The sequence below is a fragment of the Centroberyx affinis genome, unplaced genomic scaffold (assembly GCF_046629955.1).
Source record: "Centroberyx affinis isolate AG114_WGS23_722 - 3 ecotype Tasmania unplaced genomic scaffold, CSIRO-AGI_Caff_v1 ptg001758l_1, whole genome shotgun sequence".
In the NCBI taxonomy this organism is placed as follows: domain Eukaryota; kingdom Metazoa; phylum Chordata; class Actinopteri; order Beryciformes; family Berycidae; genus Centroberyx; species Centroberyx affinis.
This window is the reverse complement of record NW_027280158.1, coordinates 1-13,415: the sequence shown is the minus strand read 5'-3', so window position 1 is coordinate 13,415 and position 13,415 is coordinate 1. Positions and strand designations below refer to the sequence as shown.

General features: G+C 40.1%; 1 protein-coding gene across 2 annotated transcripts; it reads right to left on the bottom strand.

The window, feature by feature from the left end:
- Positions 1-8,404: 8,404 nt before the first annotated feature.
- Positions 8,405-11,867, bottom strand: LOC139652079 (gastrula zinc finger protein XlCGF57.1-like). 2 transcript variants are annotated; one of them, XM_071529030.1, is made up of 3 exons: positions 11,611-11,867; positions 9,505-10,548; positions 8,405-9,336 (listed from the first exon to the last, which is right to left on the bottom strand). In XM_071529030.1, exons 1-3 carry the CDS (start codon positions 11,801-11,803, stop codon positions 9,155-9,157), a joined length of 1,419 nt encoding a protein of 472 aa, XP_071385131.1. In that variant the 5' UTR covers positions 11,804-11,867; the 3' UTR covers positions 8,405-9,154. The 2 variants fall into 2 exon arrangements, with proteins under 2 accessions (XP_071385131.1, XP_071385130.1); XM_071529029.1 differs by having other exon boundaries at positions 8,405-10,548.
- Between the last annotated feature and the right edge of the window lie 1,548 nt (positions 11,868-13,415).

Here is a 13,415-nt window from a genome sequence, read left to right as displayed (position 1 = left end):
AACTAGATGCAGTTCTTGACAACATTCTAATTAACCTGTTTGTTTTTTTAAAAACACATTTTATAGCTTATAACCATGGAAACTTAACAGATCATGCCCGCTACATCAAAAGCAGACGATGGAGGAGTTTTTACAAGAGAACGCTTAAGCACACAACAAGGTTTTGTACAGGTTCCCTCACCATAGTCCCTGCTTGACTTGGAAGTACCACCATGCGAAAGCCTTTCTTCCATCTCTTTGCAGCTAACGTTTACTTTTCTTCATCAAGGTGCAAATGTGGATTCAAGATACACTGAGGTTTCACCTCTTTCTCAAATAACATTCAATAGATATTCCCCGGCAGGTCACTAGTGACCCGTATCAGTGGGCATGGCAGGTCTGGACAGAGGGACAAAGCATTGTTGTCCTCTATCATCCACTCCAAGCAGTGCCACTGAGATACCTGTGGGACAGGCCAGGTCCCTCAGGCCAGGTCATCTTAGTATGGTTGACTTACTCCATTTGTTCTGGATAAGCAGTTTTTACCTGCCCCGACAATCAACAGACTAACCCTCCAGGAACTACTGCCACTCCTCCACTTCTGTATTGGTGGTTCTTTCACTGGTATTGTCCCTTTTCATGCTTGAGGCTAATCCAAACCTTACTTTGCAGTAGGTGCTGAGCAAAGAAAAACATTTACGGGGACATGTTGAGCCTTAAGAGCACTACCTGGGAAATACTTGTGACGAGCTGGTGGTGAATAATTTGTCCTTTAGGTTCAAACCATGAAGAAAAACTGAAGGAAATGTCAGGCAAAATTAAGACCATATTCCCATAAACCCTGTTGCTTCCTTTCCTCCCTTCCCCTCCCGACTGTCTTTGGCTTTCCTGAATGGGATAAACACGTTGGAAGTGATTTGGCCTTTCACTACTTCCACTATCTGCCATTGCCAGAAACTCTGACAGTTTTAGTTCAATTTCGCTGGTAGAACAGCTCCCTCTTCCTGTTTTGTGCCATAAAGAAAACTTATTTTTCAAACATCTAAACAAGTATGGTAGTAGTAATGCAAAGTATATGTGAATTGTAGCAAATGGTCTAAAACAGTGGTTCTCAACCCCCCCTTGAGGAGGTTCCAAGGGGTCCCCAGCAAACTGATGAAATGTTAAACTTCAGCATTATTTCACTTACAAGAAGCTAACACAAATTAGAGAATGTAGAAGAATGACTGTTTTGATCATAGTTTCTCTGTTATCTCTCTGCCTACAATACAGATACTCATGGAATTCTGGACAAAATCATATCTAACAATAAAAATACTCTCAGATTTGGGTTTGAGAGAAAAAATGTCATCAGATGGAGGTCCGTGGCCCTAATGTGGACTAAATTAGGGGTCCTTGATATGAAAAAGGTTGAGAATCACTGTTATATGGAACGATATTAGTGCCAGCAGTGATTGTACTTGTCATGCTCATATTAAACCACTGAATTTAAAAAATCTAAAATATAAATTTAAAAAATCTAAAATATGTACATATGTAACACTGATGTTTTCCTTTAAATACTCACTGCAGGTCCATCTTCAATCTTATTTAACTATTAAATAACCAAAATAATAATTCAAGAATAATATGTGGTCAGAAAGCCTTTGGTTCTGTGATCAACAACCCAGGACAGTAATTGATTACTCTTTTTACAAAGCAACTTTATTCAACTTGATTAAAACTGTTACAGTACAGTACAGAAATTTCACTCCTATCCATTTCCACCTTCTCTCCGCGTCCTGCAATTTCTCTTTCATCCATCAGTCTTTCACTCCTTCCCTATTTTTCCACCCCCTCCACAAGGCAAGAGCCTGAATCAAAGCAGGCCGGCAAACAAGGCTCCCTCTTTTCAGCAGAGTGGTAAAAAGTTAATTGGTAGTGTTCGGCCACTCTCAAATTCCTGGGTAATTGCTCTGAGCTGGATCAGCCTTGATGAGGTGAGTTAACCACCACAGAGAGGGTAAAAACACCAAAATCAACTTAAAAGCCTTGGCCCTTGCTACAATTCACTTAATGAACTTTCAGTAATTAACTGTTGATTAACAAATGGATCATTATTGTTGTAAATACAGATCAAAGTGGAAATAAGTCTCCCCTGTTCCGCATTAGTCTCAAACACAACTTGATAAATCCTTAACAAACGAACTCTGAACAATCACTAATAATTAAACATCTGTAGTACTACTTAGCAAAGCCAAAGGAATACTCATGTTCAAGAATGCATGCTATGTAATGAATATCAAAAGGTGCATACATTTTTTCATGAACATGTCACAGAGCATGTTATGCTAAAATGATTCACTGTAAATGGTGTTCTGCCATACACTGAAGCCCCTTTCACACATGCAGCCTGTTCTGTAAATGTAACGGCTCGCCTTCATGTGTGAAAAGCAGTGTTGGGGGTAACGTGTTGCATAGTAACGCATTAGAGTAATCAGATAACTTTTTTGTGGCAACGAGTAACTTAACGTGTGAGGTTTTCAATTTATGTGATCAGTTATTAGTTACTTTCTCAAACGTACATTTCGGTACTTGCAGAACTTGGAAATATTCGCATTACTTTGAACTGAGAAAAGGGTAAGAACATCATTGTTAACTGTTATGTAAGTTTAGCTTTCACTATCATACCTAAGATTTGAATTGAAAGTGCTTGTGAGCGCAGTCTGCTGTTTGTTCTGACAGCAGACAGGATCATGTTAGTTTCCTCAGCAAGATTGTTACTTAGTGATGATTTCTATACAATAATAGTGATGACATCAACAGAAGACGTATTTTAAAGGCATGATTTTAAGTGGGTAACGTTAAAGTACTCCAACAAGTTACTTTTAGTAAAGACTAAGTTAGTAAAGTAACGTTATTATTTAGGGCAAGTAACGAAGTAAAGTAACTAGTTAGTTTCAAAAGTAACTTTCCCCAACACTGGTGAAAATTAGCCGGGGGTCGAAATGCGGGTAAATCATAGACTGTAAAAAAAGATGGACTGTAAAAAAAGATGGACGTAGTGAGTGTGAGGTCACCCATAGGTTTCTGAAGGGCCGTTTTGAAGCCAAAAGATTGGGTTTACAAGCGCCGCCATGTTGACATTTTTTGGAGCCGGGGCAGCCAGAGCGAGGCCGAGGGTTGTCTGTAGTGATGCAGCACCGCCTGCTATTGGCCCGTAATCAGCGACCTGTTGATCACTGGACAGGCGTCCTGTCAATCACTCGGAAAACAACCCCGTTTTATAATATCTCGTTAATGATGCAATTATTTTGAAAATCACCATATGGACACGTATTAGAAGAAGTGAAATCAGCTACTGAGACCATAACTCTTGTCAAAAAAATGTATTGACTTTATATTTCGAGTGAGAATTTGGGTTGTGGTCCATTGACTTACATGGACTTGGGCTGGGTTTGGAGTCTTTTTGGAGCCAGCATCTAGCAGACAGAGGAATTGCAGCTTTCAGCTACTTTCTATTGGCTTCAAAATTCACCTGTGGTTTTGGCCGCTTGGGGTAAATCAGTTCTGACAATTTCACTGCTCAAGATGTAACATTACTAGTAAAGTTCCGGGATTTCATGTGTGAAAGGGGCTTAATAGTACTGTTATCTAAACCTTATCTAGCCTGATTAGTCAATGCTACAGACTTAGCAGTTGGTGGCCCTCACATCTATGCCTCTCCTTGACTGTAAACACACAGGCTGTTAATACTCAATGTTATCTTTTACTGCCACAACTGGTGACTGATAAATTCAATCTAACATTAAACAATAGTAACATGCAGCACTGCAGCTGTGAGCTGTGCCAGAAAGCTCAGAATTGTATTTAATATGTTCTTATCTCTGTCTTGTAGCTGCAGTTCCTGCTCAGGTAATGAGTTCATAATTTGTCTCTGGCCTCAGCCTGGTATAGCCTCTTTAAAAATTCTGGGGCATGTAATTCTGCAGACATATTAATGATAGGTTGTATCACTACCTCTTAATAAAGCTGTCAAACAAGTACAACTTTTAAGCAACACATAGTAGTTTGCACACTTTACTGTAGTGTATATTCAAGGAGGTGGACCAAATGTTAGAACTTCAATATGGAAGCTACAGTCAGAAGTGGGAGTTTTGGAATAATGAGCTATGGTATTTTTGTTGTCAACTCACCTACAGTGTAATATGGATTTAAGTCAAAACAACAGACTGTCAGCTTTTGATTATTGAGTCTTTATTGGCCTCCATGTTAAATAACAAGTGTACTAGCACTTGCTGCTCTTGGGTCTCTGCAGAAGCCTGAACAGTGCATACCGTAACTCCCCTAAGCAGTGCGCATCGCAAAAAGCATCAAGCACAAACCAACCAACCAACCAACCAATGAGCACCTAATAAATGAATAAAACAGTCTTCATGTTACTGTCCCAAAACTTGCACCATTCATTTACTATTTGTAAAGCATCATCAACACGCCCAACACCGAGAACTTCTAAGGATTCAGTCTTTTCTGCTGTGCACCTACCAAATTCTAACCATGCATTCACACTCCGAGCAGCTTGGTTTATGGGTCGCTCTATTCCGACCAATTGCAGGTGGTGTGAGAGGCTCTGATTGCATCAATGTAGCGGTCTGCAGCTATAAAGTTTTGAACAGGCAAATCGTGGATTTTTCCGCAGCTTTGGTATTGCCTTTCATAACGTTTGTTTGATTCATCCTCCTATGCAAATTCCGTTGTCTACAACCCAGTGCTGCCTCTAGCATGCCAAGACCAAATTTCAAAATAGTGTGATACGCGGACCAAACATGCAAATCCTATTACATAAGGTCATGTTGCTTCATCATACAAGGCTATTTATTGGGTTTATTTGGCGAGCATGTCAGTCTAATTTTTAAATTTGGTCTTTGTCGGCTACCAGCCACATGGACATGGGGAGCGGCGATTGTATAGTAGGGCGAAAGGTGGATGTGGACATGCAATTTTCTATTTCTGAGACACTCAAAGTGGATTTTAACAACAAAATCAAACATTTGAGTGCCTATTTTTCACACCCAGGAACTCAAAAAAGTCTTCAACCAGCAGCTTTTTTGCAGCACAATATGTGGTCAAGATTTCCTCCAAGGTTTTGAATGGGTCAAAGTCAGACTCAAGATGCAAATACATTGCAGTGACATCTTGAGGCCGTTGGGACTACGCTGTCATTGGTTGAGACCCTGTTGAGGAATCAGGACATCAAACAGAAAGGACAGTCCTGTGATCTGCTATTGTCCTCTCAGTCTGCAGCTCAGACTCGTCCTCTGTCCTGACAGACATGGAGGAGGAACGGGCTTTCACTCCTCACTGCCTTGGAAAATGACTGATGGACTGAGATAAAGAAGAAAGGGACAAGATGAACGTGGCTGTAATGAGAGGGGTGGGGTAGATGACTGATGTTTGTCTGAGAGTCTGTGTGTGTGGCCTTTATCATTTAGGCAGTAGCCGATGCTCATATCCTTAAACATCTTGCAATAAGTGCAACTAGTGTCCGAAATTAACTTTGTGGCTCACATGTCAATAATTTTTACTGCCAAAAATAATTATTATACATTTATTATTCTGTTTCATGTATAGAATCAGGTAACAAAGTAAAGAGACATACAGAAGAGGATTAAGCCACATGTGAAAAATGTATGTGAGTTCTGAAGTCAGAATTCTGAAGTCAGAATTCTGACTTTAAACTCAGAAGCCAAATACATTTTTCACATGTGGCCCTAACCCTCTTCCGTAGAGACAAGAGCAGATTGAGAGTTTTCATTTTAAACTTGCTCATTCCATTATACAATGGATCTTTGGTGTCTCTGCTTTAATTTTTTTTCGTGGCCTCACACCTGCTGTGTTGTTATACGGGAATAATGTCAAGTTTCAACTAATGCTAGGCAAATTAACCATCCAAGAAGTTTAGATGCTACAGCGTTGTGTACAGCAGTGTAACGGGCAGCCAATCAGGAGCCTGTTTGATTCAGTAGTTACACAATGTGGTTGCTAAGCTGCACATGGTTAGTGCATTCATATTTAGATGAACTGTTATGCAGTCACAAGGGTGTGTTCATAAATCTGTGTATTGTATTCAATTTTAAAAAGTTAAATCAAAGACTCTGAAAAAGGAATGAGCATAAGTGATGAAAGCATGCTATCTAGGTTTGAGTGATAGCCTGAACACTGCAGCAGTGGTCAGGGGTAGTTAGTGCAGTCAGTGGTTCTCAAAGTGAGGTTCGGGGGCCACCAGGGGGTCCCCAGCATTAAGGAATAGTTTGATTTAGCTCATTGAGAGAGTGTAGGCTACTGTCCTGATCTGTTAGTATCCTGGCATAGGAACAGTGACATTACAGTGAGGACAGAATAATACAACTTCTTATTAGGCTACTATGTTTTGGTGACTTAAACAATATCGTTTACGCCTTTGTTATTGATACTGGATTCTGCCTAGCCCCGATACGTGCCATTTTATTGTATGGAAAACGTCACACCAAACTCCATTTAAAAATCAGTTTAATGTTGCCTTACTTATCGACAAAGGCACATGCCTCATGAACATAACAAGAAAATATATGTATATATATACATATATATATATATATATATATATATATTAGAAGCCAGTCTTCAATTCGGCATAAACATAATGCACCCAAAATAATTCACAACTTTTACAAGTGGGTCATGTTCGTTGCCGCCCATAATGGTGTGTTTTGGTGGATGAAGACTGTGAGAATGACAGAACTAGGCTAAAACTTTTTTGTTTTGTTTGTTTGTTTTTTTATGAATGTTGCCTGGTGGATTGTTTGCTGCCTGCGGATTGAAGAATGGGTCTTAAGTAATCTGGAGTCGTATTCTTATGAAGTAGCCTAGGCTATGCTTTGGCCGATAAACAAAGTACATTTTAATCAGCCAGATTATTGAATGTTATTATTATTAGATTATTGAAAGTTTTGCTCAAAATTCTCTCCATACAACACGTAGCCTATTGTTCTTTATTCATTGCAGTATATAACACTGTTTGTAGAACAGAGACATTACTTTGAGTGTCCTCAAAAGCCAATAACCTACTTTTTAGACATTGACGATTTACCAATCATGTGGGCTTATATATGCAACCTGTTAAATTTCTCAACGGACACCGTGAAAGTAATATCTCCTACATCCTCTCTCATATGACAAGTTGGGACTTACCTCCGTAACTGAGCCAAGTCTTCTCCACAGAGTTCAGTTGCAAACCAGGAGCTGTTAGTGTCTACAGAATAGATAAGGTCGGCCTCTTTTGGTGCCTCGTTCCGGTGCCGCTGGACGGGAACGACGGTGCGGTCAGGAACCGGAGAAAAGACCGCTACAAGGTAGCCAAATAAGAAATAGAACTTCCGGTGACAGCTTTCAAAATAAAACTGTTTTTTTTTTTTTAAATACAATTGCTACCAATGGGAAAATAAACTAGTAAACATGCTGCAGACACGCCTTGGGCCAATCATGCATCATCACGCCAACTGGTATAGCAGTTTGCCTTTCAAAGTTTGAAATTTTGAACTTATAGCTTCCCCATTTTTAAACACCAGAACGCTGTCAACTGTCATGCATCATCCCCCTCTCCAGGAGACTTTACACTTCAGTTTAAAAGTTTGACCTTTAATTATAGCACCAGTGGTGTCTGAGAAATCTTGAGTTAAAAATGTTAACTAGCCTAATTATAGCGCCCTCATTAGGCCAATCAGCTTGTACAGATAGCTGGATCTGTGAAGTGAAGTTTCATGTCCGTTGAGCTGACAGTGGGCTGTTCAGAGTTAGAGATTTTGACCTTTATTTAGCACCTATCATGCTTATCTGAGTAGTTTTTTAAACACCAGACCACAGTGCCAAAATGCATGAGCAGTCCCCCAGCCCCCTTGTTCTTGGGCTTTCAAGACTAGACTCCACACTGCCACCCTCTGGTAGAATCTTACCATTACAGCTCACACAGACTTGAGTCAGCCCAGTGGTTGTCTGCAGTAACTTCTTTGCGCCACAAGGGGCCGCTATAGTTACTTTGATTTGAAATCAATAAGATGGAGAGGAGTTCTTGACGGCGGAGCGGTATGATTAGATGTGCAACAGCAGTCTGTCGTGTGAAACGGTTCTGTTATCCGAGAAATAACAGGCCTCACTGTTGTACTGTGACTGTCCGATAAAGCAGAAATGCCTAAAATATATGTATTGTTCAAGGGAAGCAAATCTCTTGCATTTTTTTGTAATGTCACAGATCATCTTAAACCATCTGAGGTTGACAGATCCAACAAATAGAGTGAGGTGGAAGGCTCTTTTCAATTTTGTCATGTAATTCATGTAATTCATGGATCGTTGATATGACTTCAATATTGATCTAAAAAAATGTGATTGATTTTTTTTTTTTTAATACACATACACACATTTACTTTCTGTCCATGGACTGTTCTGGTGGTTGGGAGGGTGAGGGCATGGTGGCATTGCTTTGCAGGTGGTACAATCATCACACTTGTTCTAAGGGCAGGTTATTAAAATGTGTGGTAAATAAATATTAGTTATTAATAGGCTGAGGGAGAGCTTTAGAGAGTACCTGTTAATTGGTCTTTAAAATGATTTGTCAATTTCAGCACATCTATCCCACTGAGCAAAAGACGTGATTTCAACGTCACGTCTATGCTTTAGCTCTCATATAGCCCAGGATCATTACGGCTATGTATAGACCTATTTTAGACCAAGCAGTAAATACATTATTACAATGAATAAACATCTGTAAATACCAAAAATATGCACCAGAGAAGTCCTGTAGACTAGCCTACAAGATAATTATCTGAGCACAAGAAGTAATTTCAACATTGCGTCTATGCGTAGCTCTCATATAGTCCAGGATAATTTTGTCTATGTATAGACATCTAATAAACTTTCACTTTTCAACCCCATTTAAACTTAATTTAGCCTAGACGGCTATGGGCCATTTAGACGTGTTTTAAACGTCTAATCAACATAAAATTGCTCAGTGGGATGTATCTACAATACAATACAGTATTGTGCAACAAACAAATCCTTACCAGATATTCCCAATACACGTCTACACAAAACTAACTTAAGCATGTCAGTTTATTGTACTGTTACTGCTGAACAATTCAGCTGAACCAGCAGCTCTGCAGCTTCACCTGCTGCTGCTCTCACCAGAACACTTATGCTTTTTGACATGTGAATGCTGGTGAAAACTTCTCCCACAAACACTACAACTGTAGGGTTTCTGCCCAGTATGGGCTCTCATATGCAAAACCAGTTTTACTTGGTGGTTAAATTTTTTTTCACAAACTGAACAGCTGAAAGGTTTTTCCCCTGTATGAATTCTCATGTGTTTCTTCAAGTTTCCTTTACGAACAAAAATTTTACCACAAACTGAGCAACTAAATGATCTCTCTTGTGTGTGGACTTTCATGTGTTTCTTCAAGTCTCCTTTACGACGAAAACCTTTACCACAGTCTGAGCAACTAAATAGTTTCTTGCCTGTGTGGATTCTCATGTGTTGGTTCAAGTTTCCTTTATCACAAAAACTTTTAGCACAGTCTGAGCAACTAAATGGTTTCTCCCCTGTGTGGACTCTCGTGTGTTTCTTCAAGTTTCCTTTACGACCAAAACTTTTAGGACAGTATGAGCAACTAAATGGTTTTTCTCCTGTATGAATTCTCATGTGTAAATTTAATGTTCCACTCTGGCTGAACATTTTACCACAAACTGAGCAACTAAATGGTTTCTCCCCTGTGTGGACTCTCATGTGTGTCTGCAAGTTTCCTTTATCACCAAAACCTCTACCACAGTCTGAGCAACTAAAGGGTTTCTCTCCTGTATGAATTCTCATGTGTAAATTTAATGCTCCACTCTGGCTGAATATTTTACCACAAACTGAGCAACTAAATGGTTTCTCCCCAGTGTGGACTCTTATGTGTGTCTGCAGACTTCCCTTGCGGTCAAATCTTTTACCACAATCTGAGCAACTAAAGAGTTTCTTCCCAGTATAAGATCTCTTATGACTTATAAGGACTTTGTTTTTCAGTGAGTCTAAACCTGACTGAGGTTCCCTACTCTCCTTCTCATAATCATCACTGTCTTCAGTCTCAGGTTCAGAAGAGTGTGAAGTCTTGCCACCACTAGTTGCTTGTAAATGACTAGCTGGATCTAAGTTCCTGGCTGGTTCTGATACTCCACAGTCCTCTCCATCAGCTTCTGTTTTCATCTGTTCAGTTGAGCTGCTGGCTAGAGGCTCTGCCTCTCTGTTCTCCTCAGTTTGGCTTTGATGAAGCTGTGAGGACTGAGGTTTCTCTTCATCATCTTCACTCTTCACAGGGACAGGAGTGAACGGGAACTCGGTGATATCGGCCTTCTCCGGCCCTTGAAGCCGCTCTCCCTCCTGACTGGTCCAGAGTTCCTCCTGTTCCTCTTTAATGTGTGGGGGCTCTGGGTCCTCCTGGTCCAGACTGGGGCTCCACTCCTGCTGCTCAGGGGGAACCTCTTCTTTACTGACCAACAGCTGCTGGACGTCTGGAGGTAAGACTGAAATACAGACATACACACATTAAGGAAGACAAATTATGCACAACCACGGCTTAAACTACCACCTGTATGCTGACAATACTCAAATATACATCCATACCACACCTGAAAAACCAAAATAATCCTCATCGGCTCCAAGTCCACATACAGACACACACATACAGCCCGCAACCTCTGCCTCTCTATTGATAATATGACAATCACACCTTTCCTGCAAGTAAAGAACCTCAGAGTCATCCTGCATCCTGCACTTTCATTTGAACCCTGCATAAAGAAAACCAGACAGTTGGCCTTTATTCACCTCCGAAAAATAGCCAGAGCCGCCCGTAACTCAAATTTGCTGATGCAGAATGTCTAATCCATGCCTTCATCACTCAAAGTTTGGATTCCTTCCCATCTGCTCAACAAATTGCAACAAGTACACAATTCTGCAGCTCCTGACATCCACCTCCACCCGGCACCACATCACTCCAATGCTCAGAGAGCTCCGCTGGCTTCCTGTATGTTACAGGATAACCTACAAAGTGATGCTCCTCACCTTCAAGGCCCTGCACCACTCCGCTCCGGACTACATATCACAACTCATCTCTCCCTACTGTCCTTCTCGTTCTCTTCCATCCTCTAGCTCTCCCCGACACAAGGCTCCGCTCCCTGGGAGACAGAGCCTTTTCTTCTGCTGTCCCTCACATCTGGAACAAGCTCCCTGCCTCAGAGCATCGGACAATGTTGATTCTTTTAAATCACTTCTCAAGACTCACCTTTTTAGAGAAGCATTTCATTTATGATGCTATTGTTAGTTTTAAGTATACATAACTGTTTTTAATGCTGTTTATTAATACTGTTTTTATGCTGTACACTGCTTTGAGTTATTGAGAAAGCGCTATATAAATAAAATGTATTATTATATTTCTTATTAAACCCATGATTGTATTTTAACCTAAGCTTGTTACATTACTTCATAATGTTAATGAGATCAATGATGCTAACTTTGCAGTTGCTCACAACAGAAATATCATACAATGTGTATGAGTAATGTGAAAATAACATTCACATGTCACAAACCTGCTCTGTGTAGGCGCACTTCAGGATTTAAAACAGCGTCCAGCAGCTTTCGTTGTCGGTCGTTCTCCTCTTTTAAACCAGAAGCTTCCTCCTCGTACTCTGCTATCGTTCTTTCAAACAGCCCAAATATCTCTTCAGCAGCCGCAGTTAGTTGCTGCTTCACCAACGCTCTCAGCTTCTGGACTTTAGACATTTTCACACAGTGACAGGAACTGATCTGAGTCCATAAGAGAGAGCTTCTTCTTCTTCTTGTTCTTCTTCTTCTTCCTCTGTTAAAAACATAAACACCACATAAAATAGTCTGTTGTAGATTTGGATCAAGGAAATCACTCAGGGTTATCAATAAACAGGCTGAGTTCCAGTTCTCTTGTAGTTGAATAACTGTATACATGCACGGAGAGAACAGAGATACAGGCTGGTGGCAGGTTCTTTGCTCTCTGAATAGAGAAGCAGAAAAAATGAGACAAGGAGTGTGTAGGGAGCGGGTGCTGTCTTACAGTGGCGTCGCCAGGGTCTTTCTTTCGGGGCATAAGCCCTGAATATTTTGAGATTAGCCCCTAATATTTTTGATCAGTTAATATGTAGTCCTAAGTGAAGTTTTACATTGTCGCCTCTCACCATCCACGCTCCACTGTGAGCCTGTCTACTAATTCAAGTTAGTAGTCAGAGCGGGCCGGTTATTTTACGTGAGCCAGCTTTGAAGGCCGGCTTTGGGTGCATCGGGGTACATGCCGGGACACAAATCGAACTCACCTGTCGCTGCTTGCTATGTGTGTGTGTTTGGTAGGGGGCTCTGCCAATCTGTCATCGTGTAGTTTGACTCGAACTAAAGGAATAGGCTACGTTATGGATGATTTTAATCGGTCGGTCCTAGTCTAGGTCAGAGAAGGCAAGGTAGGCTACAGCCAGGAAACACAATGTCAGGAAAAGACAAGACAGGTTATGGATCTTCTTCACATTTTCGAAAGAGAAAGAAAGGTAAGATATATTATAGGTTAGTTTAATCAAGTGATTGATTATCCATATCTGGAAAGACAGCAAAAATCAGGCAGCTGTGTGGTGGCGAGTTGACTGTTAGCTTGGACTGACACTTGGTTGATAGCTTCATGGTTAGATGCCTACAAGCTACAGCAGTTTTTTTTAGCTCAACATCTTCAATATAATATTGGATATACTGTAAACAAAATGTTACTATTTCTCTCCAGTCAGCTGGTTAGTCAGTTAGTTACTGAATCCTCCCATTCAGGTCTACTTATGTGGGCTGCTGAACATTAAATGCAAAAACGAATTCTCTTCACATGAAACATCTATATTATTTTCAACTTAAGACATTGTTTCCCTTAAACGTGAGAAAATGTTTAAAAATGTAGTTTTTAATTTGTGCCTCTGTATATTTTACTATGCTGGTAGACTCCTCCAGCCATTCAGAATGGATTAGGCTTTTCATGGTGATCTTTGATGTGGCATTGAAAATATCAGCTTCCTAACAGAAGGACATCACAGGTTAAATAATTTACTTCTTAAAATGAGTTATGCTTAAAGTTAAGTTTCCATACGTAACAAACAAACCAAAGTAGCTCACTATTAGGTTGTAGTAATATAGTGATATAGGTAGTGAAATATATATATATATATATTTCACTACATATCACTATATATATATATATATATATATAAATATATAGAAATAGAAATATATAGAAATATATAGAAATATAACTTTTGATTAAATATAACTCACTGGATTACGATTGGATTGGATCTTTTTTTTTACAGTAAAGAAACAGATGAGGAGTGAGGAGCAC

What these genes read in the sequence shown, in the direction of transcription:
- LOC139652079 (XM_071529029.1), bottom strand. Translation starts at nt 11,803, where the DNA reads ATGTCTAAAGTCCAGAAGCTGAGAGCGTTGGTGAAGCAGCAACTAACT. An exon ending in AGTGCGCCTACACAGAGCAG is followed by an intron (nt 10,549 to 11,610) that starts GTTTGTGACATG and finishes TCTGTATTTCAG; the next exon opens with TCTTACCTCCAGACGTCCAG.